The sequence below is a fragment of the Equus asinus genome, chromosome 13 (genome assembly GCF_041296235.1).
Source record: "Equus asinus isolate D_3611 breed Donkey chromosome 13, EquAss-T2T_v2, whole genome shotgun sequence".
NCBI classification, from domain to species: Eukaryota; Metazoa; Chordata; class Mammalia; order Perissodactyla; family Equidae; genus Equus; species Equus asinus.
In genome coordinates this window covers 19,791,779-19,817,913 of record NC_091802.1, presented here as the reverse complement: position 1 = coordinate 19,817,913, position 26,135 = coordinate 19,791,779, and the positions used below count along the sequence as shown (strand labels likewise).

At 43.7% G+C, this 26,135-nt stretch overlaps 2 protein-coding genes and 1 long non-coding RNA gene across 6 annotated transcripts in view; 1 reads left to right on the top strand and 2 right to left on the bottom strand.

Annotated features, from left to right (window-relative positions):
• SPAG5 (sperm associated antigen 5) overlaps positions 1-17,006 on the bottom strand; it is a 20,135-nt gene extending 3,129 nt beyond the window's left edge. Inside the window, exons 1-15 of one of the 2 annotated variants that reach the window (XM_014862085.3) lie at positions 16,388-17,006; positions 16,033-16,158; positions 9,942-11,035; positions 9,668-9,842; positions 5,219-5,293; positions 4,877-4,969; positions 4,653-4,787; positions 4,320-4,439; positions 4,112-4,204; positions 3,897-4,010; positions 3,199-3,292; positions 2,892-3,039; positions 2,713-2,815; positions 2,388-2,521; positions 2,037-2,175 (exon numbers count right to left, since the gene is read on the bottom strand). In XM_014862085.3, the coding sequence (XP_014717571.1) occupies positions 2,037-2,175; positions 2,388-2,521; positions 2,713-2,815; positions 2,892-3,039; positions 3,199-3,292; positions 3,897-4,010; positions 4,112-4,204; positions 4,320-4,439; positions 4,653-4,787; positions 4,877-4,969; positions 5,219-5,293; positions 9,668-9,842; positions 9,942-11,035; positions 16,033-16,158; positions 16,388-16,438 (2,694 nt within the window). In that variant the 5' untranslated portion in view covers positions 16,439-17,006. The remainder of the gene's footprint in view (positions 1-2,036; positions 2,176-2,387; positions 2,522-2,712; positions 2,816-2,891; positions 3,040-3,198; positions 3,293-3,896; positions 4,011-4,111; positions 4,205-4,319; positions 4,440-4,652; positions 4,788-4,876; positions 4,970-5,218; positions 5,294-9,667; positions 9,843-9,941; positions 11,036-16,032; positions 16,159-16,387) is intronic. The other variant, XM_044746068.2, reaches the window with a different exon arrangement.
• LOC123276437 (uncharacterized) overlaps positions 16,764-26,135 on the top strand; it is a 24,022-nt gene continuing 14,650 nt past the window's right edge. The window contains exons 1-3 of the long non-coding RNA XR_006512894.2: positions 16,764-16,904; positions 17,179-17,334; positions 21,152-21,220. This is a non-coding gene — a long non-coding RNA (uncharacterized lncRNA). The remainder of the gene's footprint in view (positions 16,905-17,178; positions 17,335-21,151; positions 21,221-26,135) is intronic.
• The window catches only part of RSKR (ribosomal protein S6 kinase related), a 5,228-nt gene continuing 854 nt past the window's right edge, over positions 21,762-26,135 (bottom strand). The window contains exons 3-12 of one of the 3 annotated variants that reach the window (XM_014862087.3): positions 25,993-26,076; positions 25,786-25,854; positions 25,337-25,406; positions 24,999-25,103; positions 24,780-24,820; positions 24,513-24,540; positions 24,313-24,402; positions 24,137-24,225; positions 23,899-24,009; positions 21,762-23,454 (exon numbers count right to left, since the gene is read on the bottom strand). In XM_014862087.3, the coding sequence (XP_014717573.3) occupies positions 23,233-23,454; positions 23,899-24,009; positions 24,137-24,225; positions 24,313-24,402; positions 24,513-24,540; positions 24,780-24,820; positions 24,999-25,103; positions 25,337-25,406; positions 25,786-25,854; positions 25,993-26,076 (909 nt within the window). In that variant the 3' untranslated portion in view covers positions 21,762-23,232. The remainder of the gene's footprint in view (positions 23,455-23,898; positions 24,010-24,136; positions 24,226-24,312; positions 24,403-24,512; positions 24,541-24,779; positions 24,821-24,998; positions 25,104-25,336; positions 25,407-25,785; positions 25,855-25,992; positions 26,077-26,135) is intronic. The other 2 variants (XM_070482708.1, XM_070482709.1) reach the window with 2 other exon arrangements.

The window sequence follows — 26,135 nt, the reverse complement described above, 5'->3', positions numbered from 1 at the left end:
CACTCTAATCCATTCCCCAGGTGGCCTCACCTTGGGAGCTCCACAAAAACATCCACTTCTATATGGATAACCCTTCAGTCTGTTTCTCTCAAGTGGACTTTTGCCCAATCTTCAGACCCAAAGACTCAACTGCCTGTGAAAAATCTACTAGAATGTTCCATAGTTCACCTGAAATTTAGTATGTATAAAGCTGAGCTCATCTTTTTTCCTGTCCTACCCCACCAAAAATCTATTCCTTCTCTTGTATTTATGATCCTAGATTGGGGAACAGCAAATTACAGCCTGCAGTTCAAATCTGGCTTGCCGCTTGTTTTTGTAAATAAAAACAAATAAATAAAGTTTTATTGCAACACAGCCACACTCATTGATTTACATACTTTCTATGGCTGCTCTTGAGCTACAAAGGCAGAGATGAGTAGTTGAGACAGAGACCACATGGCTTGCAAAACTGAAAATGTTTACTATATTGCACTTTACAGGAAAAAGTTTGCCAACCCATTTCTAGAGAGTGTCACCATCTTTCTAGCAATCTAGAGATCATCATTCACTCTTCCACCTTACTCCTACATCAAATTGGTCACCAAGTTCTATTACTTCTACTTCTCATTCAATCTATCTCCTCCTCTCTACCCCTTCTACAACTGCCACTAGTCGAGCCTTCAAAATCTGGCCTCCTACTTCTCCAGCCTCTCTTCTGGTCATCCTCACTCCACATAGCTCCTACACTCCAATTATAAAGAGCTAGTTCCCAGTCCCCAAGCTTGCCACATTCCATATGAGCAGGGCCTTGCTTTATTCACCCTGTAGTCCCAGCACATAACTCAGGTCTTGTTACAAGGTAGACACTACAAAAAAGTACAATTATGCCTCTGGGACTTTCATATACTATTCCCTCTGCTTGGTGGGCTTTCCTATATATCCACCCCTCCCCTACAAACTTGTAAACCTCAAGACTCTGCCCAGGGGTCACCTGCTTTGAGAAGACATCCTAACTCTCAAAAGTAGAACTGATGCTCCTTTCTCTCTGCTTCACAGGTCATCCATGCAGACCTCTATCATGATCACAAGTGAAGATGATAAATTTACATCTGTCTGTCTTCTTTACTAGACTGTGGATTCTTTGGCATTGCCTGTGCTCAGCACACAAATGGGAAAGAGGGTCAGATGATAAGCAGTTCCAGATTTCAGGATCCTGATTATACCTTTAACTGTTGAATAAGCTAATTAACTGTATTCTGAAAGATATCTGCCATTTATTGTTTGGTGTGCACTGTGGGGAAGCCAAAGACACAAGGTTAAATTTCTGCAATACAGTCTAGTTGAAGAGACCAGACATCCAGGGAAAATTAATACAAGTGCAAAAGGAGAGTAAGTTCGTGAGGAATATAGCAGGAGACCACTGAGTCCATGTGATCTGGGAACATTTCAAAGAAGAAGATGAACTAGGGAGGATGTTAATAGGGAAGGAAAAAGTATTTCCAATTTGAAGACAGAGGAGAATGGATGTGGTAACAGCCCGAGTCTGGGTGTGAATGGAGATGGGACATGTGTGGAGTGTACAGGCAGTCTAATTGGAGTAAAGGGCTCATAATAGGGAGGTAGGAGACAGATGAAGAAAGGTTTGAGCAACAGGCTGAAGAGGTCCTATAGGCAACTCAAAGTCATTGAAGGTCACAGAGATGGAACAAGAGTAGTGTTTAGGAAGACCATTCTAGACAATAAAGATACAATTGGAAAAACTCTCAGTAAACTAGGCATAGAGGGGAACTTCCTCAACTTGATAAAGCCTGTCTACAAAAAACCTACAGCTAAAAGCGTACTCAATGGTGAGAAACTCGAAATTTCCCCTCTAAGATCAGGTACAAGGTAAGGATGTCCCCTCTCACCACTCCTTTGCAACAGCATAATGGAAGTTCTAGCTAATGTGCTAAGACAAGAAAAGGAAATAAAATGTATACAGATTGGGAAGGAAAAAATGAAAGTGTCTTTCTTCGAAGATACAAGAGGAAGGGAAGAGAAAGAACCCCCAATCCTACCTTCTCCTTTAGTTTTGTCTGTAGAAAGAGGGTCAGGCTCTGTAGTTGCTCAGTCAGCACCCCTAACTCTTGGGAATACTGGCGTGTCTTCTCCAGGTCTTGCTCCTGGTTCTCTGCTATGGTGCTAGCCAGTTTAGCCCTGAAATAAGGAATGAACAGAAGAGATGGCCAAAAACCAGGAGACCTTCTCTGAACACCTCTCCCAATCCCCACACAAAGCTGCATTCAAGGAGGGAGACAAGAGGCTCTTGGACCCTATCATAATTCCCTTCTTGGAGACTTTAGCTTCTAGAAGAGTCTCTGGGAAAGATAAGAACTTAGGAGGGAAGCACAGAAAGGCAGAGATCTTACTTCAGGTTCTCTACAGTGTCCTTAAGGTCCTCACACTGCAGGCTGCGCTCCCGGAGCACTTCCAGTGTGGTTTTCAACTGATACTCAACCTGGCCCAGCTCCAGGTGAGCAACTTGATTCTCTTGGTCCGCAAACTACAGAGACAAGAGAAGAAAGGTAGGGAAGGAGCAGGAGAGAGAGGGGGAAAAAAATGAGCTTAAGTGTGAAATTTTAGAGCCCTGGGAGCAGAGGCTTTTCCCAGTCCGCAGTCTCAAACCTCACCTCAATACCATCAGGCAAGAATCATACTCCTGCCAGCTCCCCTGACCCAAACCATATTCCTTACCTCCAGAGTCTCCTTCAGGTCCTGCACCTCCTTGGCCAGGACAGCCTGTTGTTGCTGCAGCTCTGCCTGCATGTGTTTTAATGCCATCTCTTCCTTTTGCCATCTGCCAGAGACATATTAGATCTCATTGGTCCTATATCCTGAGTGCGTACTGCCATAATAACCTGACAGGAACTCACTGAGCAGCCTGCTCCTCATTGTTCTGGGTAAGCTGGCAGATCAACTCATCCTTCATGGCCAGGTCGTGAGTACAGTGGGCATGCTGACTCTGTAGCTCTTTTAGCTGACTCTCCATGCTGGTCAGAATCTGCAGCTGAGCCTGGAGATCTAGACCAAAAGTATCCTAATGACACCATGTGGTCACCAGGCCAAAACTTCCCCACACTTTTGCTCCAAAACCAGTGCTCTAGAGCATTTTCTTGCTCTACTGCCACACCCCAAGCTTTAGCAGGGCACAACTACTTGCACGCATGTATACACACACACCTGTTGCTAGGCGACTGTTTTCCAACTTCAGTTGTTCTACTTGGACTTTGCAGTCCTCTAAATGGGTAGAGACTTGTTCCAGCTCCCTGGAAACCTAGGAAGAAAAGACAGTTTTCCTCCCAAATTCCTCCTGAATCAAAAGTCCCAGGACTTAGTCCAGCTTCTTTTTCTGGACAGGACAGCGAACCACCTTGCTCCTGGGCAGCAACACTGCAACAAATAAGGCTGATCCTCAGGAAAAAATAGAAACAGGAGGAAGTTGCTAAAGAAGGTGCTGAAGGGGAAAGGAAACAACCAGGCCCAAGGCCATCTTACAGCAAAAGGACCTGGCTGGTCTCTAAACCCACAGAGTGAAAAGAAGATAGGTCCAGGGTAGGAGGCTAAAGATACCACTCATTAGAAAGGCCTTCTGTGGGGCCAGCCCCATGGCTGAGCAGTTAAGTTCGCACGCTCAGCTTCAGCGGCCCAGGATGTTGCTGGTTAAGATCCTGGGGGCGGACATGGCACCACTCATCAGGCCATGTTGAGGCAGCATCCCACATGCCACAACTAGAAGGACTCACAACTAAAAGAATATACAACTATGTGCTGGAGGGATTTGGGGAGGAAAAAAAAAGCAGAGAAAAAAAAAGGAAAGAAAGGCCTTCTGTAGAGAAGGAGGAAACCAGGCCTACCGAGTCCCCACTCCTAGTTTGTACCTGCTGCTTTTCCTCAATTGCAGCATCACGTTCCTGCAGAGTCTGCCGGCTCTTGGCTGTGAGTTTCTCTGTGAGTTGTCGAGACCGGCTCAGCAACGCTGTCCATGTTATATACTACCGGGGAAGCAAGCAGGTCAGCAGAGCACACTTGAGGCAAGGCTCCTAACAGGGCTGGCTGTGAGTAAAGGAGTGGTATGATGGCCCTGAATACTCACATCGAGTTGCATGGATATCCAGTCCTGTTGTAAGGTTGAAGTAAGACTCACCGTCTGCTGAGCCAACTCTTCTTGCTCAGTATGAAGTCCTACCTACACAAGAAGGATTGCCTATGGAGGAGGCCCCTTTCCTCTGGATACAGCAAAGTGGGGGTATATGACCATCTTCCGAGTGTGTCAGCATGGAAAGAAAATGCCCTCAAATTACCAGTTGGGTCTGGGTCTCCTTCAAAAGGCCTCTGAATTCCCCCATGGATGCAAGGTCCTGTTCCAGTTGGCTGATGCGTTGGCTAGCATGTGCACAGAAAGCCTCTAGCACTGTCTCTGCCTGTTTAGGGAAGAGATTGCAAGAACACAGTGGGCAGAAGAGAGAAATAGCACAAAAAGCTGTAACTATCCACCACATCAGTAGTCTGTTTTCTTATTCCCCAGGACAGGCAGTTCTCAGGCCACCTATCTGTGTCTCAAGTGAATTTGCGTTCCTGCAAGAACCCAGAGAAAGAGACTTCCCATATCCAGGAACAAAAGCCTGACCCCTTACCACATCCTTGCCTCGGAGGGCCATTTCCTCTCTGTGCTTTGCTTCCTCCATTTCTGCTTTGAGGCTCTGGAGCCTTGCCCTCAATTTCTTCAACACATCGAAACAGCAAGAGACCAAGGTTTCTGCACGCCGAGACTACAAGACAAGAATCAGACCCTGTCTGATTCCCTTTTTTGGCTTTCAGTCCCACCAGAGGCCTCTGCCTTCACCTTTATGCTGCTTACCTCCTGACTCACAGTAGTTTTATCTTCCTCTAAGTGCAACAGAGATAGGTGAAGCAAGGATATCAGCTCTTTAGAGACCAGCACCCATGATTGCTGTAGACGGAAAGATGGTGAGGCTAGATCAAATAAAGTCACTAAGCAGGAAGCAAGCAGGGACACTGGGGAGGAAAGCCACTGTCCCCAATTTCAAGTTCCCAATAAGGAGAAGATGTCCTTAATGAAGATCTGGAAACCTCCCTTCCCTACCATGACAGAGTACCACCATCTGCTAACCATCTAGGATTCTCCATTCTTAATCTTCACATGAGACCCAGCGGTGGTATAAGGTCAATCCACACTTACCATGACATTCCTGGCCTGCTGAAGAGCTTGCCCAATCTCTTGGCTCTCCTGAAGATGCTGAGGTTTCTTACTTATCTAGGCAGAGAAACAGAGTTGTTCCTTTTGCATAGGCAACATGCACCACCAGCACCCCATCTCCCCTGCCACCCACTGAGATACAGGAGCCTTTCCTATTAAAAGTAGGAATGGGCTCACAGCTTGATGAAGCCAAGTCAGAAAAAAAATCCAAAGATATCTAAAAAATCCCTTTTTTTTTTTTTAAGATTGGCACCTGAGCAAACATCTGTTTCCAATCTTCTTTTCTTTTTTTTCTTCTTCTCCCCAAAGCTCCCCAGTATATAGCTGTATATCCTAATTGTGAGTGCCTCTGGTTGTGCTATGTGGGATGCTGCCTCAGCATGGCCTGATAAGCAGTGCCAGGTCCAAGCCCAGGATCCAAACTGGCGAAACCCTGGGCCGCCAAAGCGGAGCTTGGAACTTAGCTGCTCAGCCATGGGGCCAGCCCCCTAAAAAGTTCCTTTTTATAACTTTTTCCCCTAATTATAAGAATAATATATGTTTATTGTAAAATTTTTGAAATACACAAGCGAAAAAAATGGAAAAAAATCAATAATTTCACCACCTTGAGTAGTGATTCTTTTTTTTTTAAAGATTTTTTTTTCCTTTTTCTCCCCAAATCCCACAGGTACATAGTTGCATATTCTTAGTTGTGGGTCCTTCTAGTTGTGGCACGTGGGACGCTGCCTCAGCATGGCCCGATGAGCAGTGCCATGTCCACAGCCAGGAATCAAACTGGCGAAACCCAGGGCCACCAAAGTAGAGCGTGTGAACTTAACCACTTGGCCACAGGGCCTGCCTCTCGAGTAGTGATTCTTAACTAACAGTACAGCAGCCACTGCAAGAGCTTTTGCCACACCTCCAAACCAGATTTCCTTGCTATAGGGATTTGCTCTAACTGATAAGTATATTATTTCCCTCAGGTGTCAGGGGGAAAAAAAAGTTAATAGACTACTGATTTAGACAGAAACTACTATATTCAATAAATTCTAAGATGATTGTCTTTCTGCATTTTAACACCACTGAAATTGGGATATATCTTAATATTGACAGTGTCTTAGATTTGATGAAATACAGTAATATTTCAGAAAAACCACAAGTGAGATTATAATATATAAATAAATTTAGGGTCCTGCTTTTATTACTTAATTCTATTATACTCACGTTGTTATTTAGCCCTGAATTTATATTCACTTCCCTCATTGGAATAGCCTGAGACTGGGATATCTGCTTTAGGAGAACCTATCAAAGTGGAGTACCACCCATTGTTAACTTCTGCTGGTACTCTACCTCACCTCAAAGCCTCTCAGAGGTTATCTGAACTCTGGTTTCCTTTCTTTAAAAACCATAAACTTATGTTAAACTTATTTTCCCATGTTATTAAAAACTCTTCATTAAACATACTTTTAAATGACTATGGAATATTCCATCTTATGGATGTATCATATTTTTTTCATTATTTAAAAAAAAACAAGTTGCTATCTTTATGCAGAATTCTTTTTCCTTAGGATATAGCCCTAGAAGTGGAGTTACTGGGTGAAAAAAGTTTGAACTGTTTTAAGGGTCTCACTTAAATTGGCTTCAAAAAAGGATGAACCAATTTATACCCTACTGACAATAGGAGAATGCTTACCAGCATTATCTATTTTATTCTTTGCTGTTTTGTCAGAAGAAAACAGCAACTCACTGTTTCAATTTGCTTTTCTTTGATTATCAGTAATGGTAATCTCAAATATTTATTAGTCATTTTTATTTTCTCATTCTCTATGCATTTTCTAGGGGCAGATAAAAATCTTAGTGTGGGATGTAGAGTAGGTAAATATGATCTCAAAGGCAGCAGAGCCACAGAAAGACTTTCAAGTTCGGAGAGAAAAGGGGGAGCCTTATTATTACTGCTGAAAGGCAGCCATCATCTGGGAAAACAATCCAGTGCTGGAGTAGCAGTGCTGAGTCACGATGCTGCGGCAGTCTGGACTCAAGGAGGCAGTCTCTTAGAGTTCATCACTCCCTTTCCCAGCAAAGCAGTCAACATTCCCTACTGCACCATGCAGTAAGGCACGGAACACCCCACGAGCCCTGGACAGGGTGCACATACTGTTCAGAGCTGGGCAGTCAGGCAGGTGATGAGATTAGTGTGAGGGAGGCAGCCAAGCGGCAAGGACATGGCGCTGTGATAGGGAATGGCTAAAGGGGCTGTCATCTCCCCTCTGGCTCTGCTTCAGTGGCCTCCAAAGGGATCTGGCAAGCTTGAGGGGAAGAGGCTACAAGGCCGACTCAGGGATGGGAGAGAATGCCAAGAACAAGGGGAAAGGATACAAAGATAAGAAAACACAGGAGAGAAATTGAGCAGCTATAGGAATGAGGAGCCTGTGGTTTCCAGGATTTTGGCAAAAGGTAAAGTCATTATTTTGAGGATATTTTCAACCCAAAGGAGGTCTTTAGGCTCTTGGAGACCATCTCCTCTTAGCAGCAGCCATCTATTACCTCAACAGCCACAATACTGAGGCTCTCAATTCCTTCCCATGACATCATTCCCCTCCTTCCTCAGCCTGTGTTGTCACAGCTAGAGTCCTCTAGAACAGTGGTCTTTAAATTGTTTTCCTCTCATATCTCCTACAATAATTTTGAAAGACTGAGTACCCTTAAGTTCAAAATGTTACAAAGGCTGTAATTTCCACCATATTATAAATATTAACAAAATTATAAAGTTTGAAATAAAACTGTTAAATTACTCTTAAACATATCCAATGGTATAAATACTACATATACCATAATGATTTAATACCTATTTGACACCTTTAAAAAATACCTGAATAAGCTCTTCTTTAACGGTCAGAAATTTTATATCATCCCTTTTTTTTCTTGAACCTATATTTTTATTCCTTGCATTTTATTTTAATATATTTTCATATTTTAAAATGTTAATCAGTATGTCTGCAACAACAAAAGTTCATCTAAATTTAAATTAAAATTTCTTTTAAATTCCTCTCACTACAGACTTTAAGTGAAAAAACTTTCTTTTGGATGGAGAAATATTTTCATCAGTTATATACTTATTATTGTAATATTATAATTTGTAATAAAATTATAAACATACCTAGTAAAATTTTCCTGGGAATAATCTATTAATGAAATGGATAGAGCTTCCCTCCCCTTATTAGTTCATGTGTCTGTGGATAACTATATTTCTTACAGTAAGATATGGTTAAGCAACAATTCCATGCCTATTCTCCATTCTGATAGATGTAAGCACTAAGAAATCTTCTTCACATAAATAATGGGAATAAGTAGGAATAGAAGAAGGAAATAAGGGCATGTCACCTAATTCTAGGAGCTCCTTTGGAGACATATACCAAAAATCTCACAGTGAACTTTCATCAGAAATTTTTAATGATCCACTGACAGAATTAGTCTTCCTTCAACTTTGTTGAAAGCATGCAAAAACGATGCGTTATATAATCTATGCAGTCATTTGCTTTCTCAGCAAGTACGCAAATATTTTCTGTCCTTTGATTGTTATCCCTTGACAATGTAAGATTCAGGATAGGTAGTAAATATGCTCTTCTTTGGTAAAATGGACAAGGGCAACTGAGAATGGGGAAGTAAGAAAGAAAAAAATCAGTGAAGAAGACATCTGGAAGATGAAGATCTAGAAACTGACTTCTTCAAAACTTTCTTTGCTTACATTCTCTTAGAAAGTCTTGACATACCACTGGGGTATAGTGAGTACCCACAGCTTTAAGGCATTTTCCAGATCCTCAGTTTTTATTCTTTTTTTTTTTTTTTTCCAAATTTATTACCTTTGCCTTTATGGTTTGTGATTTTATGTCTGTTTTTTTGAGGAAGATTAGCCCTGAGCTAACATCTACCACCAATCCTCCTCTTTTTGCTGAGGAAGACTGGCCCTGAGCTAACCTCCGTGCCCATCTTCTTTCACTTTATATGTGGGACGCCCACCACAGCTTGGCTTGACAAGCGCTGCCATGTCCACACCCGGGATCCAAACCGAACGTGCGAACTTAACCACTGCACCACAAGGCCGGCCCCTTGTTCTTTGTTTTTTTTTTTTTTAAAGATTTTCTCCCCAAAGCCCCCGGTACATAGTTGTATATTTTTAGTTGTGGGTCCTTTAGTTGTGGCATGTGGGATGCCACCTCAGCATGGCTTGATGAGCAGCCATGTCCACACCCAGGATCTGAACAGGCGAAACCCTGGGCCGCCGAAGTGGAGTGTGTGAACTTAACCACTTGACCACGGGACCGGCCCCTACACATATTCCAATACTGAGCCTGTGGTTAAGGAGTCTCCTTTGTCCTCTAGCTGCTTATCAGCTTAAATTCTGAAGAAGAGGGGCCACTGGGACCCTCCAAGCTTTGGGAGGAACCCTCTTACCTCACTGGGAGAGGTATCAGTCTGTGTGCTACTGTCCTGAACTTCTGGGTGAGGGACAGTCAGCTTGGTCTTCCAGTCCCGCAGCTGGCAGGAGAGAACCTCCAGAATGACAAGAGAGTTCAGCAGGTTATCTTCAAGGTCATGTCGAGATAAGGCAGTCAGATCTGGAGGATGGCTGCAGCAGGAAGAGAACATGAGAAGAGAGGGGACCGGATAGGAGTGGAAGGTCTAGGTTAATGGAGCCCAGGAGGCACAAGGATATAGGGACACTTACCCCCTTAAGAGGTGCTCTGTCTCAGAAGTACTGTCCTTGGTGCCCACCAGGCCTGTCTGGGATGTGTTCGTACTCTTTTCCTGTGGTGCTGGAGGTGTTAACCAAGTCCCCACGGAGCAAGTAGAGAGAGGGGTAGTGCCAATTGCAGCATCTCGAAGCACAGACGGAAGCGATAAGCTCTGGCGGAGATTTTCCAGCATGACCGAAGTATTTACACCTTTTTCCAGCCAGGCCAATGGGGACATCCAAGGCCCTGTATCAGAGATAAGAATCCTACCAGCATCCTCTACTGCTGGGCCTGGAGCCACCTGGGATTCCATTTCTCCTAGATTTGGGGTAAGGCATGTGGGCAGAATATCTTCCATATTTGAGACAAGTGCTTGATCTCCCAATTCAGCCTCCTCAGGGAGTGTGGTGGGAAAGCTCATTTCTCTTCCCTCTACAGCTCTGTGCTCTATAGTTTCCTCCCCTGGGTCCACATGACTGACAGGGAAATCTGCTGCTAAGGCAGTTGAAGGGGAAAGCCAGAGCATGGAGGAAGGCAAGACAGCATTACTTTCAGAAAGAACTAAGTCCTCAGGCACAGCCTCAGTCCCTCTGTCCATCAGGCCTTCCTTGGAGAAGGGTAGCTGTTGCTCAGAACAGGGATTTGGTGGATACTCCAAGAGATGAGATGGAGGATCCTGAAATGTAGGTTTCTCAGGCATAGCAGGAACAACTTCTGAAAAGCTGTCTTCCATGCAAGGTGCCACTCCCTCTCTCAGCAGATCTCCTGGCCTCAAAGGCTCATTTAGAATGATGCTGTTTGTCTCTGCCATTGTATCTAAATGGGCCTCAAGCGTAATGTCTTGCTGCTGCCCTACTGGAAAAGGTATAAGAACCATGGTTTTAACCACATCGTCGTCCACTGGATCTACTGCTTCCTCACATATTCTGGGAGTAGAGTTGGTTTGGGGAATCAGATCTAAGGGCTGCTCATCTGATTCATGTTGACAAGCTTCTAGCCACTTTGAGGGATGGCTGAACTGTTCTGAAGGGGAGTCTTTCCTCTTAGCATTGACAAAATCCAGTGGAGATGAGTTGCTGTTGCTTTCCTGCCAAAGGAAACAAAAGTAGTTGACTGAGGCAGTCAATTCAGGTTCCCAACATACAATTATGGGTCCAGGATACTGTCCTAACTCAAAAAAGAAAGGATTTTCATTACCTCTGCTTAGGTAAGAACTTGGCTAAGACCTGCTGCTCACTAAAGAAACCCAAAAGCAGGTAAAGAAAAGCTGGGTAGCCATTTTGCGTCCTTCCAAGTGAACCAGACTAAAGTATAAACAAGCTGAGATAATCTATCCATATCATGGAGAGATAGTAGCTTGAATGTGACCCCACGCCTCTCCAATCCACTTCTAGGAGAATGGGTTGGAGTCCCTAGGCTCTGTCACAATCTAGAGTTGGTACAACATTTTCTACATTTCTGGAACAGATGAGAAACTAGGGACCAGCGGTGGAGGGCACTTGGCCATCAGAGACCCATGGACCCTAGAGAAAAAGGACAACATCAACCTGCACCAGTGACCTAGTCTCCCTAGCCCCAAAAGCAGAGGGTGTCCTGAACACATTGAATCCATTCAACCCTTGGGATTTGAAGAGCTCTAGCCTTTGTAGCAGAGGAGAATGGAGAGCAGAGAGACTTCCTCCTGGTGCCCTAGTAAGGGACTGACAACCTCCCTAAATGCTGGTCTCAGGGACAAAGACCACTGTGCCTTCTACCACTTGCAGGGTTGCTGGTCCTGAGACTCAATGAACAAGAAAAGGTAAATATGAAGGTACTTAAGTGGATCCAGTAGCCAGAGAAATGACAAACCCTAAGATAGCTACAAAAGGTAGACCCTAAGAAAACAAAGCTGATGGGAGAAACATGACAATCTGAACCAAAAAAAAAATATGAGTACGTAAGATTTGAGTACAACACACACACACACACACAAAGACTTTCCGGAAATTAAAAATACTACTTTTAAACAAAAAATTTCAGTAAAATAAATTGAAGAGGATGGTCAGAGTTGAGATTGGAATTATTAGCCTGGACAATCAAGTGGAAGAAATATCTTAAAGCAAAGACAAAAAATACAAAGAAATGTAAATCTGACGGAAAAGCTATGAGAATTAGAAGATAAATCCAGTAAACCGAACGTGTGAATAAAAGAAGTTCCAGGAGAAAAGAGAACATATATAGGTGAGGCACTGATTAATAAATATTAGAAGAAAATTTCTCTAAGGTAAAGAAAGATCTGGGCCAGCCCCAGTAGCCTAGTGGCTAAGTTCTGCACACTCTGCTTTGACAGCTTGGGTTCAGCTCCTGGGTGCAAACCTACAGCACTCGTCTGTTAGTGGCCATGCTGTGGTGGCAGCTCACATACAAAAAGAGGAAAATTGGCAGCAGATGTTAGCTCTGGGCAAATCTTCCTCAGCAAAAAAGGGAAAGATCTGAATTTGCATATTGAGATGGCTCACCAAGTTCAAAGCAGGATTGACAAGAAAAGATACAATTTCTGAACTACAAGGTAGACAAAACTATTTTAGAAGCTTTAGGTAGAATGACCAATTATTTAGGCAAAAAAAAAAATCAGACTTACATGAAATTTCTCATTTACAACAGTGGCCGAAACTTTAAAACATAAGATTGAGCTATAAAAGGCTTCTGATATTCTGGCAATGTCCTATTTACTGACCTGGGTATTGGTTACAATGACTTGTGGTTTATACAAATTTGTTAACCTCTACTTTTTATGTACCTTCATGTATTTTATTTCAATTTTTTAAAGGTTTTCTTTCAAAATGCTAAAAGAAAAGTAGAAAATAAAGAGGATAGCAAAGAGACCAGGCAAAAGCAAACAAAGAGAGCAGAGGCAGCAATGTTAATATTAGACAAGGTAGAACGTATGGTTATAGCACTATTGTGATAAAAGACATAATTAAAGATATATGATTATAAAAAACATAAATGAGCCTGCACTAAATTGCCCAGAAGCTAAATATACAAACCAGACTTTTAGAAATGCAAAAGTGCAACTTAAAGTTTTTGCTGTGTTTACCAAGTTCCTATTTATTCCTTTAAAAAAAAATCACTTAACAGGGCCGGCCCAGTGGCGCAGTGGTTAAGTGCACACGTTCCACGTCTCGGCAGCCTAGGGTCCGCCGTTTGGATCCCGGGTGTGGACATGGCACTGCTTGGCACACCATGCTGTGGTAGGCGTCCCACGTATAAAGTAGAGGAAGACGGGCACGGATGTTAGCTCAGGGCCAGTCTTCCTCAGCAAAAAAGAGGAGGACTGGCAGTAGTTAGCTCAGGGCTAATCTTCCTCAAAAAAAAAAAATCACTTAAGGAGAAATATTTGCAAATCATGTATCTAATAAGGGATTAATATCCAGACTATATATAAAAACTCCTACAACTCAACAACAACAATAACCCAATTTAAAAATGGGCAAAGTTGGGGCCAGCCTGGTGGTGCAACAGTTAAGTGAGCATGTTCCACTTCAGCGGCCCAGGGTTCATGGGTTCGGATACTGGGTGCGGACATGGCACCGCTTGTCAAGCCATACTGTAGCAGGTGTCCCACATATAAAGTGGAGGAAGAGGGGCACGGATGTTAGCTCAGGGCCAGCCTTCTTCAGCAAAAAGAGGAGGATCGGTGGCAGATGTTAGCTCACAGCTAATCTTCCTCAAAAAAAATAAACAATAAAATTTTAAAAAATAACAACAGGCAAAGCACTTTAATAACATTTCTCCAAAGAAAATATACAAAAGACCAATAAGCACAAGAAAGGATGCTCAACATCACTAATCATTAGGGAAACGCAAATAAAAACCACAATGAGATACCAACTCACACCCATGAGTTGGTGAGGATGTGGAGAAACTGGAACCCTTGTGCACTGTTGGTAGGAATGTAAAATGGTGCAACTGCTATGAAAAACAGTATGGAGATTCTTCAAAATATTAAAAGTAAAAGTAGCATATGATCTAGCAATTCCACTTCTGGGTATATACCCAAAAGAATTGAAAGTAGGGTCTAGGAGAGCTGTTCAGACACTCATGTTCATTGCAACATTATTCACAATAGCCAAGAAGTAGAAGCAACCCAAGTGTCCATGAACAGATGAATGGATAAACAAAATGTGGTATATACATACAATGGAATATTATTCAGTCTTCAAAAGGAAGGAAATTTTGATACATGCTACAACGTGGATGAATCTTAAAGACCTTAAGCTAAGTGAAATAAGCCAGTCACAAAAGAACAAATACTGTATGATTCCACTTATATGAGGTACTAAAGTAGTCAAAATCATAGAGGCAGAAAGTAGAAAGGTGGTTGCCAGGGACTGGGGGAGGGCAGAAGGGGAAGTTGTTATTTAATGAGTACAGTTTCAGTTTTGCAAGATGAAAAGAGTTCTGGAGAACAGCTGCACAACAATGTGAATATACTTAACAATGAGAATATACTGTGAATTTAAAAATAGTTAAGATGGGGGCTGGCCTGGGAGCATAGTGATTAAGTTCGTACACTCTGTTTTGGCGGCCAGGGGTTCACAGGTTTGGATCCCGGGCATGGACCTACACACTGCACATCAAGCCACGCTGTGGCAACATCCCACATACAAAATGGAGGAAGATGGACACAGATGTTAGCTCAGGGACAACCTTCCTCAAGCAAAAAAAAAAAAAAAAAAAAGAGGAAGACTGGCAGCAGATACTAGCTCAGGGCTAACCTTCCTCAAAAAAAACAAAACCCCCCAAAAAGAGCAGGAAGACCTAAATTCCAGTCTATTCTGCTACTCGGATTAAACGGCTGTGGTTAAATTCTATAGGTTCTATGAAGATCAGTTCCCACTCAGTACTTATTTCTTTTCTACCTAAGCTGTACTGTCTAACATAGTAGCCACTAGCCACATGTGGCTATTTAAATTAAAACTAAAAATTTAGTTCCTCAATCACATTAGCCACCTTTCAAGTGCTCAATAGCCATGTAACTAATAGCTATCATATTGGACAGCACAGATTATCAAACATTACCATCATTCCAGAAAGTTCTATTGGACAGTAGGTGTTAGAGCTCTTTCAAGAAAGACTGCTACCCTCATACATCTGTTACTCAGGCTGTCATCTGTTTTTACATATTCTTCTTTCTTCCTCTAACCTATTTTATTTATACCCCATCTCCTTCGAAAAATAATTCAGACTGCATGAAAAAGAACAGATAGGTGGATGTTTACAACATGTTAATGAAATACAAAATCATGGTAAAGAAAAAGGAACCAAATCTTCCCATTTCAAGGAGTAAGGGTAGCTATACCTGATGGTCAAATTTGACCCTGAGCTTTGACCCTGAGCTTTCTAGAAGCCAGTGCAAGAGGGAAAATATAGTAAACTACACAGTTCTCACTATCAGAAAGAAAAAAAAATAGCAATTTCTCCAGAAAGATAATTTTCCTAGACAATAAGTTCTAAAAGATATTTCTTCGAAGAACCTTAGAGAGGGGTCAGTCTCCTTCCTTGACAAGTTTTATAGCAAGTGAAAAGCAGTTTCTACATGACTACTTCTCTCAAGACCTTTGACAAAAGTACAACTCAGTGAGGGCAATTCTACAAGGGTTTGGTTTAAACTAAGGTGGTCCGAGTAGCCTGCCTTCCAGTGGTGTAACTTGATCCCAGGAGAGTTATGACTGCCTCTTGGAGTGGATGGACATTGCCGCACTCTTGCAGCTGAGTGACCTCTCCATAAGTGAGCCTATAGTAGAGGGAGACCACCAACCAAAGTGAGAGTATTTCTCACTAGTTCAGGAAAGACTGAACGGGAGAGGAGGGGAGGAGGGGATAAAAACTAACACCTAAATAGAGGCCCGGGTTCTCCGTGGATTTCCTTTAACCACCCTAGGGCACCTCTCTGTTGGCCCGAATAGCTGTAAATGGATGTCACTGAGGTAGAAGACTTCATTATCGTTATTAATTACGTTCCAGCCCGGGCCCTCTATTCCTCTGAGCGCGCGGCCTCGGCAAAGAGCCCAGTCGAGAAGCCGGCCGGGCGAATCTCACCTGCAGCCCCAGCTTGCACAGGGATGGAGTGAGCGAGGAGCAGAGCGGGGGCCGTTTTCCGGAGCTGGTGAGGGCACTGGGCTGCAGGGTAAGTTCTCGGAGAGGGGTTCTCACAGCCGGTTTTCCCTGAGAAAGAAAGAGGGTGAGAAAGCCTGGCTCTGCCAGCCCGCCTTCCTCCCGGGGCACTAAGAAGAGTAGCCCCGAACCCAGTCGCGCTCAAGCTGCTGGGCAAACAAAAGACCCCACATGCCCCCGCCCCCAGGCTCGACCCAACCCTCCCGCACGCTCGGCACTGCCAGCCCCCCGCCCCCGAAGCCCCGGCCCAGCTCTCTCCCCCGGAGGCTCTCCCGCTCACCGGCTGAGGCGAAGGCGACAGGCTAAAGTTCAGTGTTTTCACCCGCCACATCTTCAACACAAAACGCAGGTCGATCACCTCCCAGACCCAAGGGGTGACGCCATGTTCACCCGCCGTCTTTATTTGAACCTGCACCGCGCTTCCCGATTGGCTGCGGAGCCTGAGCGCGTCAGGCTGGCGCGTCCGCTCCGGGCCAGAACCCGGCCGCAGGCCCCGCCCCAGAGCGGCCCGCGGTGCGCGCGCTCTCGCTAGGAGTCCCGCACGGAAGATGCGGGCGGGAGGGTGACACGCGCCCCAGGCCGGAGGCTGGCCTTGTGGCCTCCCCTTGGGGGCGGTGTGCAGGTAGCTGGAGAGTCAAGGAGTCCATCCCTCCTGCTTCCGGCAGACCCCCCCGCCCACTCTGACGGAAAAGTTGTGTCCGTAGGCTGGCCTCGGGAAGTCTCTCCTCAGGTTTCCCTTATTCCCTCGCGCCTCGGCCTTGACTGGAGGGAGCCGGCAGGGCGTCTGGAGGGGAGAGGTGAGCGCAGCGTTGCCCCCTTAGGCCTGGGCGGCCCGCGCACAGCTCCGGCGTCCGTGAGGGCCTCACATGGCCTCACACGCGCTGCTCGACCTGCGCTGTAACTTAGCCTCTTCAGAATTCTCGCGTTTTCTTGGGACCTACCTCAGGGGCTGCAACAAGTGTTCTGGAAGCATAGCTAACGTGTATTGCGCGTTTATTGTGCAGCTGGCACTCTTCCGAACGCTTTAGCTATATGAACCCCTTTAATCCTCCAAACGTCTCCGTTTCACAGACGCAGGAGCTGAGCCGTGCCCCCGGGTGGTAGATGGCAGAGGACAGTCCAACCCACGCCACCGACTCCCGCGTTCCCCCGGCGCTTCAGGCCCCTCCGTGAGGGAAACCTAGCTGTGGACGGTGGGATCAACTGATTTTTGGAAACAGCCTAAGGGTAAGTTATTCACAGTTATAGTTTATAATAAAGTGTGTTCCTTTGGACACTCACAGCGTCTTGTTTACACTCTGAAGTCTTAATGAGTTTGGAAAAGGCAAGAATCCCAAGAGGAGGAACCATAATCTGTTAGGAGCTGTAGGGCCCGCAGGGGATGGGCTCCTCTAGCACTCTGTTGTCCGACACCATGACCACTGGCCACAGGTGGCTATTGAGCACTTAACATGTGGCTGGTTCAAATTGAGATTATTCTAGGTGTAAAACACAAACAAGATTTCGAAGGCTTTGTGTGAAAGAAATAAAATAAGATCTTTTTATTTTTTTTGAGGAAGACTGGCCTTGAGCTCACATCTGTGCCCATCTTCCTCTATTTTATATGTGGGACGCCTGCCACAGCACGGCTTGCCAAGAGGTGCGTAGGTCCATCTTGGGATCTGAACTAGCGAACCCCGAGCCGCCAAAGTGGAATGTGCGTGCTTAACTGCTGTGACTGCCCCTGCCTGTTTCTTTTTAATGTGGCTACTAGCAAATTTAAAATTACTTATGAAGCTTACATTCTATTATATTTCTATTGGATGGCACTGCTCGAAAAACATAATGGTCCCCGCCTGAGGGCACTAGAGATAACAGTTGCTTGAATGGAAAACTGAGAAAGACAACCTAAGAGCACAGATTTGGGGCCGGCCAGGTGGCTCAGTGGTTAAGTGCACACATTCCACTTTGGCTGCCCAGGGTTCGCCGGTTCAGATCCCCAGTGTGGACGTGGCACCGCTTGTCAAGCCATGCTGTGGCAGGCGTCCCACATATAAAGTAGAGGAAGATGGGCACAGATGTTAGCTCAGGGCCAGTCTTCCTCAGCAAGAGAGGAGGATTGGTGGCAGATGTTGGCTCAGGGCTAATCTTCCTCAAAAAAAAAAAAAAGAAAAAGCACAGATTTGAGTCTGGGATTGCCCAAGACTCAGCAGAGGGAATCAGAAGATGTGTATACTTCTGGTCAATCAAAAAGATCCAGCAAGGGGCTGGCCCCATGGCCGAGTGGTTAAGTTCGCGCGCTCCGCTGCAGGCGGCCCAGTGTTTTGTTGGTGCGAATCCTGGGCGCGGACATGGCACTGCTCATCAAACCACACTGAGGCAGCGTCCCACATGCCACAACTAGAAGGACCCACAACGAAGAATATACAACTATGTACCAGGGGGGCTTTGGGGAGAAAAAGGAAAAAAATAAAATCTTTAAAAAAAAAAATAAAGATCCAGCAAATAAAACAACAGTGGGAAGTGGCAGAAAAACCAAGACAGAAAACTCTTAAGTGCCAGGAGTAAAAGCTTGTATTATAGAAATGTGTGAACTGGAGTGCTTAATCCTTGTTGCTGGGTGAGTAGCCAAGGGATATGGTGCTTCCAGCAGCAAATTAGGAGGGCGATATGGAGGGGTAGATGAGAGAGAAAATACTGATGTAAATAGGTAACATAAACAGAATTGGTTTGTTGGTGGTGTTTTGCATAATAATTTTTATAATTTGGTGTTTTTTCAAATTGTAAAAATAGGGCCAGCCCCAGTGGCCTAGTGGTCAAGTTTAGCATGCTCTGCTTTGGCCGCCCAGATTCGGTTCCTAGGCACAGACCTACCTCTGCTAGCAGCCACGCTGTGCTGGTGGCCCACATACTGAAAAATAGAGGAAGATTGGCAGGGGTGTTAGCTCAGGGAAAATCTTCCTCATGAAAAAAAAAATTGTAAAAATAATGGATGCTTGTTATAGCAAGTGAAACAGTTCAATGGAAAGACGTATTAAAGGCAAAGCCTCCCCCATTCATTCTACCTACCTGAGGTAACCAATAGCATGTAAACCTTTATAAAAACATATATGCATACACACAGGTTTTGTCTTCATTTACACACGTACACATTTTTTTTTTTTCTCAAAAATTAATTGATGTGCAGCCTGGGGTCTCTGGAATTGAGAGCTAGTGCCTTCATTTTCTTTTTTCCCTCTCTCTTTCCACTTGTATTACTCCTCTCTCCCTTCCAGGTTCCCTTTTTCACATTCTCACTCTCTCTCACATACATACACAAGGGAAAGGAAAAAGGTATTGGTCCTTTACAAAAATGGCATTATTTCTTACACTTCTGCATTTTTTTCCTCATTCAATGTCTTATATAGCGCTTCTAAGTCAACTCATATAGATCTAATTGATTTGTCATTTCATATTCCTTGCACTTTTTTAAAAATAGGTTAGTTTTCTTTTCTAATTTTTAAGAGTTCTGTGTTACAGACATTACCTGTCATCACATTGTAAAATTTTCTAGATGTTTTTTGTTTGTTGACTTTATTAATGATACCTTTGGCCAAACAAAGATAAAACTTTTATGTGATCAAGATGTTTATCTTTGGGGGCCAGCCCCATGGCCAAGTGGTTAAGTTCACGCACTCTGCTTCGGCGGCCCAGGGTTTCACTGGTTCGGATCCTGGGCGCGGACATGGCACCGCTCATTAGGCCATGTTGAGGTGGCATCCCACATACCACAACTAGAAAGACCCACAACTAAAAAATATACAACTATGTACTGGGGGGATTTGAGGGGGAAAAAAAAGATGTTTATCTTTCCTTTTAGATCATCTGGATTTCCTATCTTGATTGAGTCATTCAGTCATCAAATTTTTATGTAAATATGTTTTTCTTTTTCTTTTATAGTGCTTTCATTTTCTGTCTTGGTTTAGGTATCTCTTCCATACCTTGATTGTAGGTCTAGTCTCCCAAATGTTCTTCTGAGATTTTTAATGTTTTGATGGTCACATTTAAATCCTTAATGTATCTGGAATTAAATTTTGTATATAATATGAAGTAGGGGCCCAACTATTAAGCAATTGTAGTTTTTAAATTTTAGGATTAGAGATTATTTTGTAAAAATCAAATTACATAACCCAAATCAGCAACTCTGAGAAGTATCCACCAGGCAGTTGAGTGAACTCAAGGATGAAACTGGAATTACCAGACCTGCTACTGTGTACGATGAAGTACTGAACAAAGGAGGCAGTATGACCGCTGCTAATCAGTAGGGCTCTGTAATGAAATCTAAAATAATTATATGTTCTCAGAATATAAGCAAAACCAACCTATAGTGAAGACGACTGCATGCATTTTTGCAAATAAAATAATAATTCCTGATTAATCTGTTAGAACTCGTCATAGGGGATATATTAGTTTGCTAGGGCTGCCATAACAAAGTACTACAGACTGGGTGGCTCAAATAACAGAAATTTATTTTCTCACAATTCACAAAAGGCTAGAACTCTGAGATCAACGTGTCAGCAGGGTAGGTTTCTTCTGAGGCCTCTCTCATTGGCTTGTAGATGACTGTCTTCTCCCTGTAGCTTCAAATGGTCTTCCCTCTGTGGGTGTCTGTGTCCTAATTTCCTCTTTATAAGGACACCAGTCATATTGGATTAGGGCCCACCCATATGACCTCATTTTAACTTAATTCTATCTTTAAAGACCCTCTCTCCAAATATAGTCACATTCTGAAGTACTGGGGCTTAGAATTTCAACATACAAATTGGGGGGGGGGGGGGGGCCATGGTTCAGCCCATAACAGGGGTTAACAATGCAATGAATATGCTTTTAATTTTTTTAAAAAGCTTCGACAAGATTTTTACATTGAAGACTCTATTAAGTAACCAAGGAATTGAGATTACCAGTTTGTTACGTCAGTGAATAAGTGAACAAATGAATGGGATGAGCATAACAAAACTGGGGGGTAGGGGCAGTGCTTTTTCAAATTATACTTTCTGAAACTTTGATTTTCTATCACGCCTTCCAGTCTACCCTGAGAATCGCTGCTGTAATGTACCACTCACTGAAGAGAATGTGTTAAAAATGTCCTCATTTGGTAAGAAATGATTCAAACTACACTTACATGATCATGGTCTCTAAGCTATCTAATATGACCTAGGAAAGGGACCCTAATGACATTATATTAACCATTCCTAAAGACCTTAACCCAATATGCTACTGTGACCAAAGAGGCTATAAAATGTTGGGTGACTCGAACATTAATTAACACTGGGCCAGACACACAGTATCATTAAAATCATCTGCATCTGCCCTTTGAAAAAGCATCAGAAATCTGAAACCCATCCCTCACTATTAAGAACCAGTGGTTATAACCCCCTCATTTTATACATAGGAAACTAGGATCCAAAGAGGTTAAAATGACTTGTGTAAAGACACTGAGATAATTATTGGTGGATCCAGGCACCAGGTCTTCTAAATTCCAATTTAGTACTCAACTGCTATTTATAAACCATTAATTCCTATTTCTAGTATTCAGGGTTTTTATCCAATGTGCAATTCTGGTCACTACAACTTAAAGAAAATGCGAAAAAGCTAAAAAAGTGTCTAAAGAGAAACAAATGAGATAATCAAAAGGATTAAGGATACATTCTTTTATTTATCTATATCTCAATCTCAGTCCAAAAAGGCTTCCAAAGATGCAGATAGTATAGTAAGATAAAAAAGATTAAAACAGAAAAATGAAAATAAAGGAAGATTGGAACCAAGAACATGGCTAGCACACAAAATATATAACATGAAGTCCTAAACACTTGCTGGAAGTGGGTCATAAATTGAGCCCTAAGTGGTCTAGCATCAATGTAAAGAGAAAAATACACTCAGTTGAATATTTAGTGTCTTCCCAAGGTAAAAACCAAACAGCAATTTAGGAAAAGCACAACTGTGTTCAGAGAAAAATTTCACCCATGCATCCTTAAATAGAATATTATGAATTGTAATGATAAATACCATTTACATATCCACAGCAATTAAGTTTCACAGGGATTTTCATATGGATTGCCAAAGTACAATCCAGAAAAAGCAACTGTGTCAATAAAATGCCAGCTATGTATAGGGAAAATCTGATTTAATCCAGGGACAGAATTAATAAATAGAAGTACACCAAGTACTTTCCAGACTCTCTTTGGTCTGGAAAGAGAGATCACATATAACTGAAGAATAATAAAACTGAAGCTTTTGAGAAGTTAGTTTAAGAAAAATGAAAGAAGTCATAAAATCCAGAAATGTATACAAATTTAAGGTCCAGATGATTTCCCTTACTAAAAAAAGGGTTCTTGGGATACATCTCTAACCTTAAATCTTAAAGTTGATGTCATGCCTCTTAATCCCTTGGTTTGCCCATCAGAAACTGAATCCTGGGCTGTCTAGGGAAATGACCAGTTTCAGAATCCTTATGTCTTTCGAAGAGGTTTTGTTTGGGAAAAAAACTGGACAGCTATTCCAGTTACCCCTAGAGAAGACATTTAACCCACCCATGTTTCAGTTCCTATTCTCTTCCTCATATCAGGTTATTAGATTCACTTTTTAAATTTTTAAAAATTAGATTTATTACAAACTGGCTTTGAGCCCCCAGATCTTATATTTTAAGCTACATATTTAGGGGTTGAAATGCCAGCTTTTGAGACCTTTGAAAAACATTCATACTGCTTCTGACAAGTCTATTAAACACATAAATAGCACATTGGGAACCCATGAAGTGTTGTTATTGCTCAAGAGAGAAAACATGGCAGAGAAACAAGGGAAAAGTGGAATAAGCCTCTGGCTGAAAGCTTCAGGGTATGAGCACTGGATAAATAAAGCAAAGGTCAACACTCTTATCTGAGATGTTGAATTGAGAGGTGAGTTGTGCGATGGGAGAGGGGCTAGGGCCAGTTTTGGCTGCCAGTAGCAGAATGCCCAAGATTTGAACTCTGGTACAACGTCTAGAAGAACAGAATGGTAAGAGGCTACAAAGTAAAAATAAACTGAATCATTAAGGTGGTCATACTCAGTTAGCAGTGGAGAAGATCCTCAGTTTCCCACATGGGCCCCAAAATACAGTAGAGGGGCTCAAGCAAGGCTGGGGTGGACCAGGTAGGACTCCAGGTTACAGTCAAAGTCCTTGAAGAGCATGGACTCCGATGGGCTGGGCTGGGTAGCTTGTGTCTCCATGACAAAGTTAACTGGCTGCTTCTGTAGGAGCTCTGGGTCAAAGGCCACACCCCGGAAGAAAGGGTGGACCTGGAAGTGATGCAAGTAACGCAGACGGTGGAGGGGATTCTGGCATAAGAGCTGAAGGGAAACAGAGCATGAAGGATGAGGGACTGGGCTAGGAAAAAGAAACTGGAAAAGGAGAAAGAAGTTCATGGAGCTGTGGAGGGCAGGAAGAAGAATCCTAATGAGTAGAAGATTTGTAAAAAGGGAGACAGGCTAATTTGGGGGTAAAGGAGGGAATAAAGGAACTCTATTCTTAAGACAGCAGTACTGGCCCACTGTCTCAGAAGTCACTTATCTGTTATGGATAGGGAAGAGATCTGGAGGATCAGGAACTCTGGAATGAAATCTGAAGTGCTGGTTAGAGGGCAAGTAGTGAGGTGCTACTTGATCAAGTTGGAGCCCCACCCAAAAAATTAATCTGAGGAATAGGGAAATATCACTTCAATGATAGGAAAAGGAAAGAGTGAATGGTTTGGTAGTCAAGATGGAAAGTAGTGCTCACCCGTGGAGTACCCTTACCTCATGGAGCAGACGTGAGAGCCCCTGGTTAAGAGAAGCTGGGATCTCAGAGTCATAGTGGGTCACACTTGCCAACATGGCCACGTGATCTCTTTCTGCAGTCACTGGGAACTGAGTTAATGGGTAGGGGGGTGTCATTCCTTAGTAGGAATAAGGCAAGATTTCCTAAGGTCTTCCTTCTTCCCACCACAGGGCAAAGCTTCTCTCTTCTCTGCCAACATCACTACCATTCTCTCACCTTTCCAGTTGCCAGAGAGAAAAGCAAAACACCTAGGGACCACCAATCAGCAGCATGGTTGTAAGGCCCTCCACTCAGGACCTCTGGGGCTACAGATTTGAAAGATACTTGTCACTGCTATCTGTTGGCTATCCTCCTGCCCAATGCTTACCCACCAGCTTTAGCCTCTCTCTTACCCATGTATTGAAGAGTGCCACAGATAGTATAGGCTTGAGATCCCTGGGGCAGATGGCGGGACAAACCAAAGTCTGTCAGTTTCAGATGGCCTATGAAAGATAAAGTAACAACACCACTCTGTTCAACCCCTCATCAGCCATACTTTATTCCCAAACTGAAGTACCTCTCATTCGGGGGCTAGGAAAAGAAAAGGACTTACCTCGTTCATCCAGAAGGATATTCTCCATCTGAAAAATCACAGATGAGAAGTTATTATTCATCCTCTTCCTTTAAGCTCTCTTTCATCCTGTATACCCCCCAGCTGAAGAAGATGCCCAGTCAGCATTCAAGTCTGTACTTAGAGGGCCACTTAACACCCATAAGTCCCCCAAAGTCAACTGTTGTCAGATCCCCCCTGCCTTCGGACTTGTTGGAACTTCTTACTGAGGCCTCTCCTCAGACAAAGAGAAAAGGCACTTAATTCTACCTTCACATCTCGATGGATGATGCCCAAGTCATGGAGATAGCCTGTGGATGACAGCAAGCATGGGGTGTGTTGAAGGTCTCCTGCCCTTTCTGATTTCCCTGGTAGCCCCCACCCCATCCCTATCCCTGTTCTTTGACCTCCAGAATTAATATCAATTATCTTCTCTGTCCCCCTCCCCTTAATCCTTCCCTCATTTCCATTACCACTCGTTTCACTTACACAGTACCAGGACCAGCTCAGCAGCAAAAAGGCGGATGGAAGCCTCAGCAAAGCAGCCAACAGCAGACCACAGGGAGTACAGATCTGTGCTGCAGTAGCTGCACACTGCAAAGCACCAGAAGTCTAGGCAATATTTGGGGGCTACTGTGCCTGGGCTCAAGGCATCATAGGCCTTCTGCCCAAACTGATGCCACCTGCTGTTCCCCCTCCCTTTAGGAGAGAGAATTGCTATGAGACGGGCAACAGAGCAAAATTAGAACAAGCCAAAGGGATTCATAATCTCAGAGGGGGAGTATGGTAGAAGGACCCATGGGAATCAGGAGAAGCCAGTCACTCACTAATGAAGAGGTGCCGTTTTCCCTGCCAGCTGTCCCCCAAACCATGTACAAAAGGATGGTTGATCTGTCGCTAGGGACAAAGAAAACAGGAAGTTAGGGAGGAACAGGGTCATTGAGGATAAAGGCAGCCAAAAAAATCAGGATTTACCTAGTTGTACAGAAAAGGAGCTGCTGCCCCACCTCTCAGTTCAGGTGCACTAAATAGTTGGGATGGCTTGCCCGATAATCCCATAACCAGCATAATACTAAGGAACACATGAACGTGCCAGAGAGATTTCCCTGGCAGGACCTAGAATAACTCTGCTGGTGGCTACTTTTTCAGGATCTACTTTGGTTGAAGCAGAGGGAGGGGGGAGAACCAGGAAGAGCAGGACAGTTGGACAAGAAAGGTGCTTTCTCCACATATGGTTTAGTTCTTCCTAGGATCCTTTCCAGGGCTCTGTGCATACCTGGATGCTAACCTCTTCTTTGCACTGCCTCAGGATGTCCCTCTGTAGGACCTTCACCTTGGGCACCACCTATAAAAGGAGAGGATTGATGACTCCTAGAGGGGAGTAGTGCTATTGAATTGTTTATTCCTCCCAACCTTTCCCTGGAACCTAGAGTGGAGGAGGCAGGGACTAGAGAATAATGTGGAAGAGTACCTAGGTCCCTACCTTCACTGCAAATACTGCTTTCTGGCCACAATCTAGTACCTTGAGGACAGTTCCGAAGGACCCTTTAGCCACAAGGCCTAAAATCTGTACAGAAAAATGCAGAACAGGGAAGTTGAGACTCTGGTTGTTTCTAGAATTCTCCC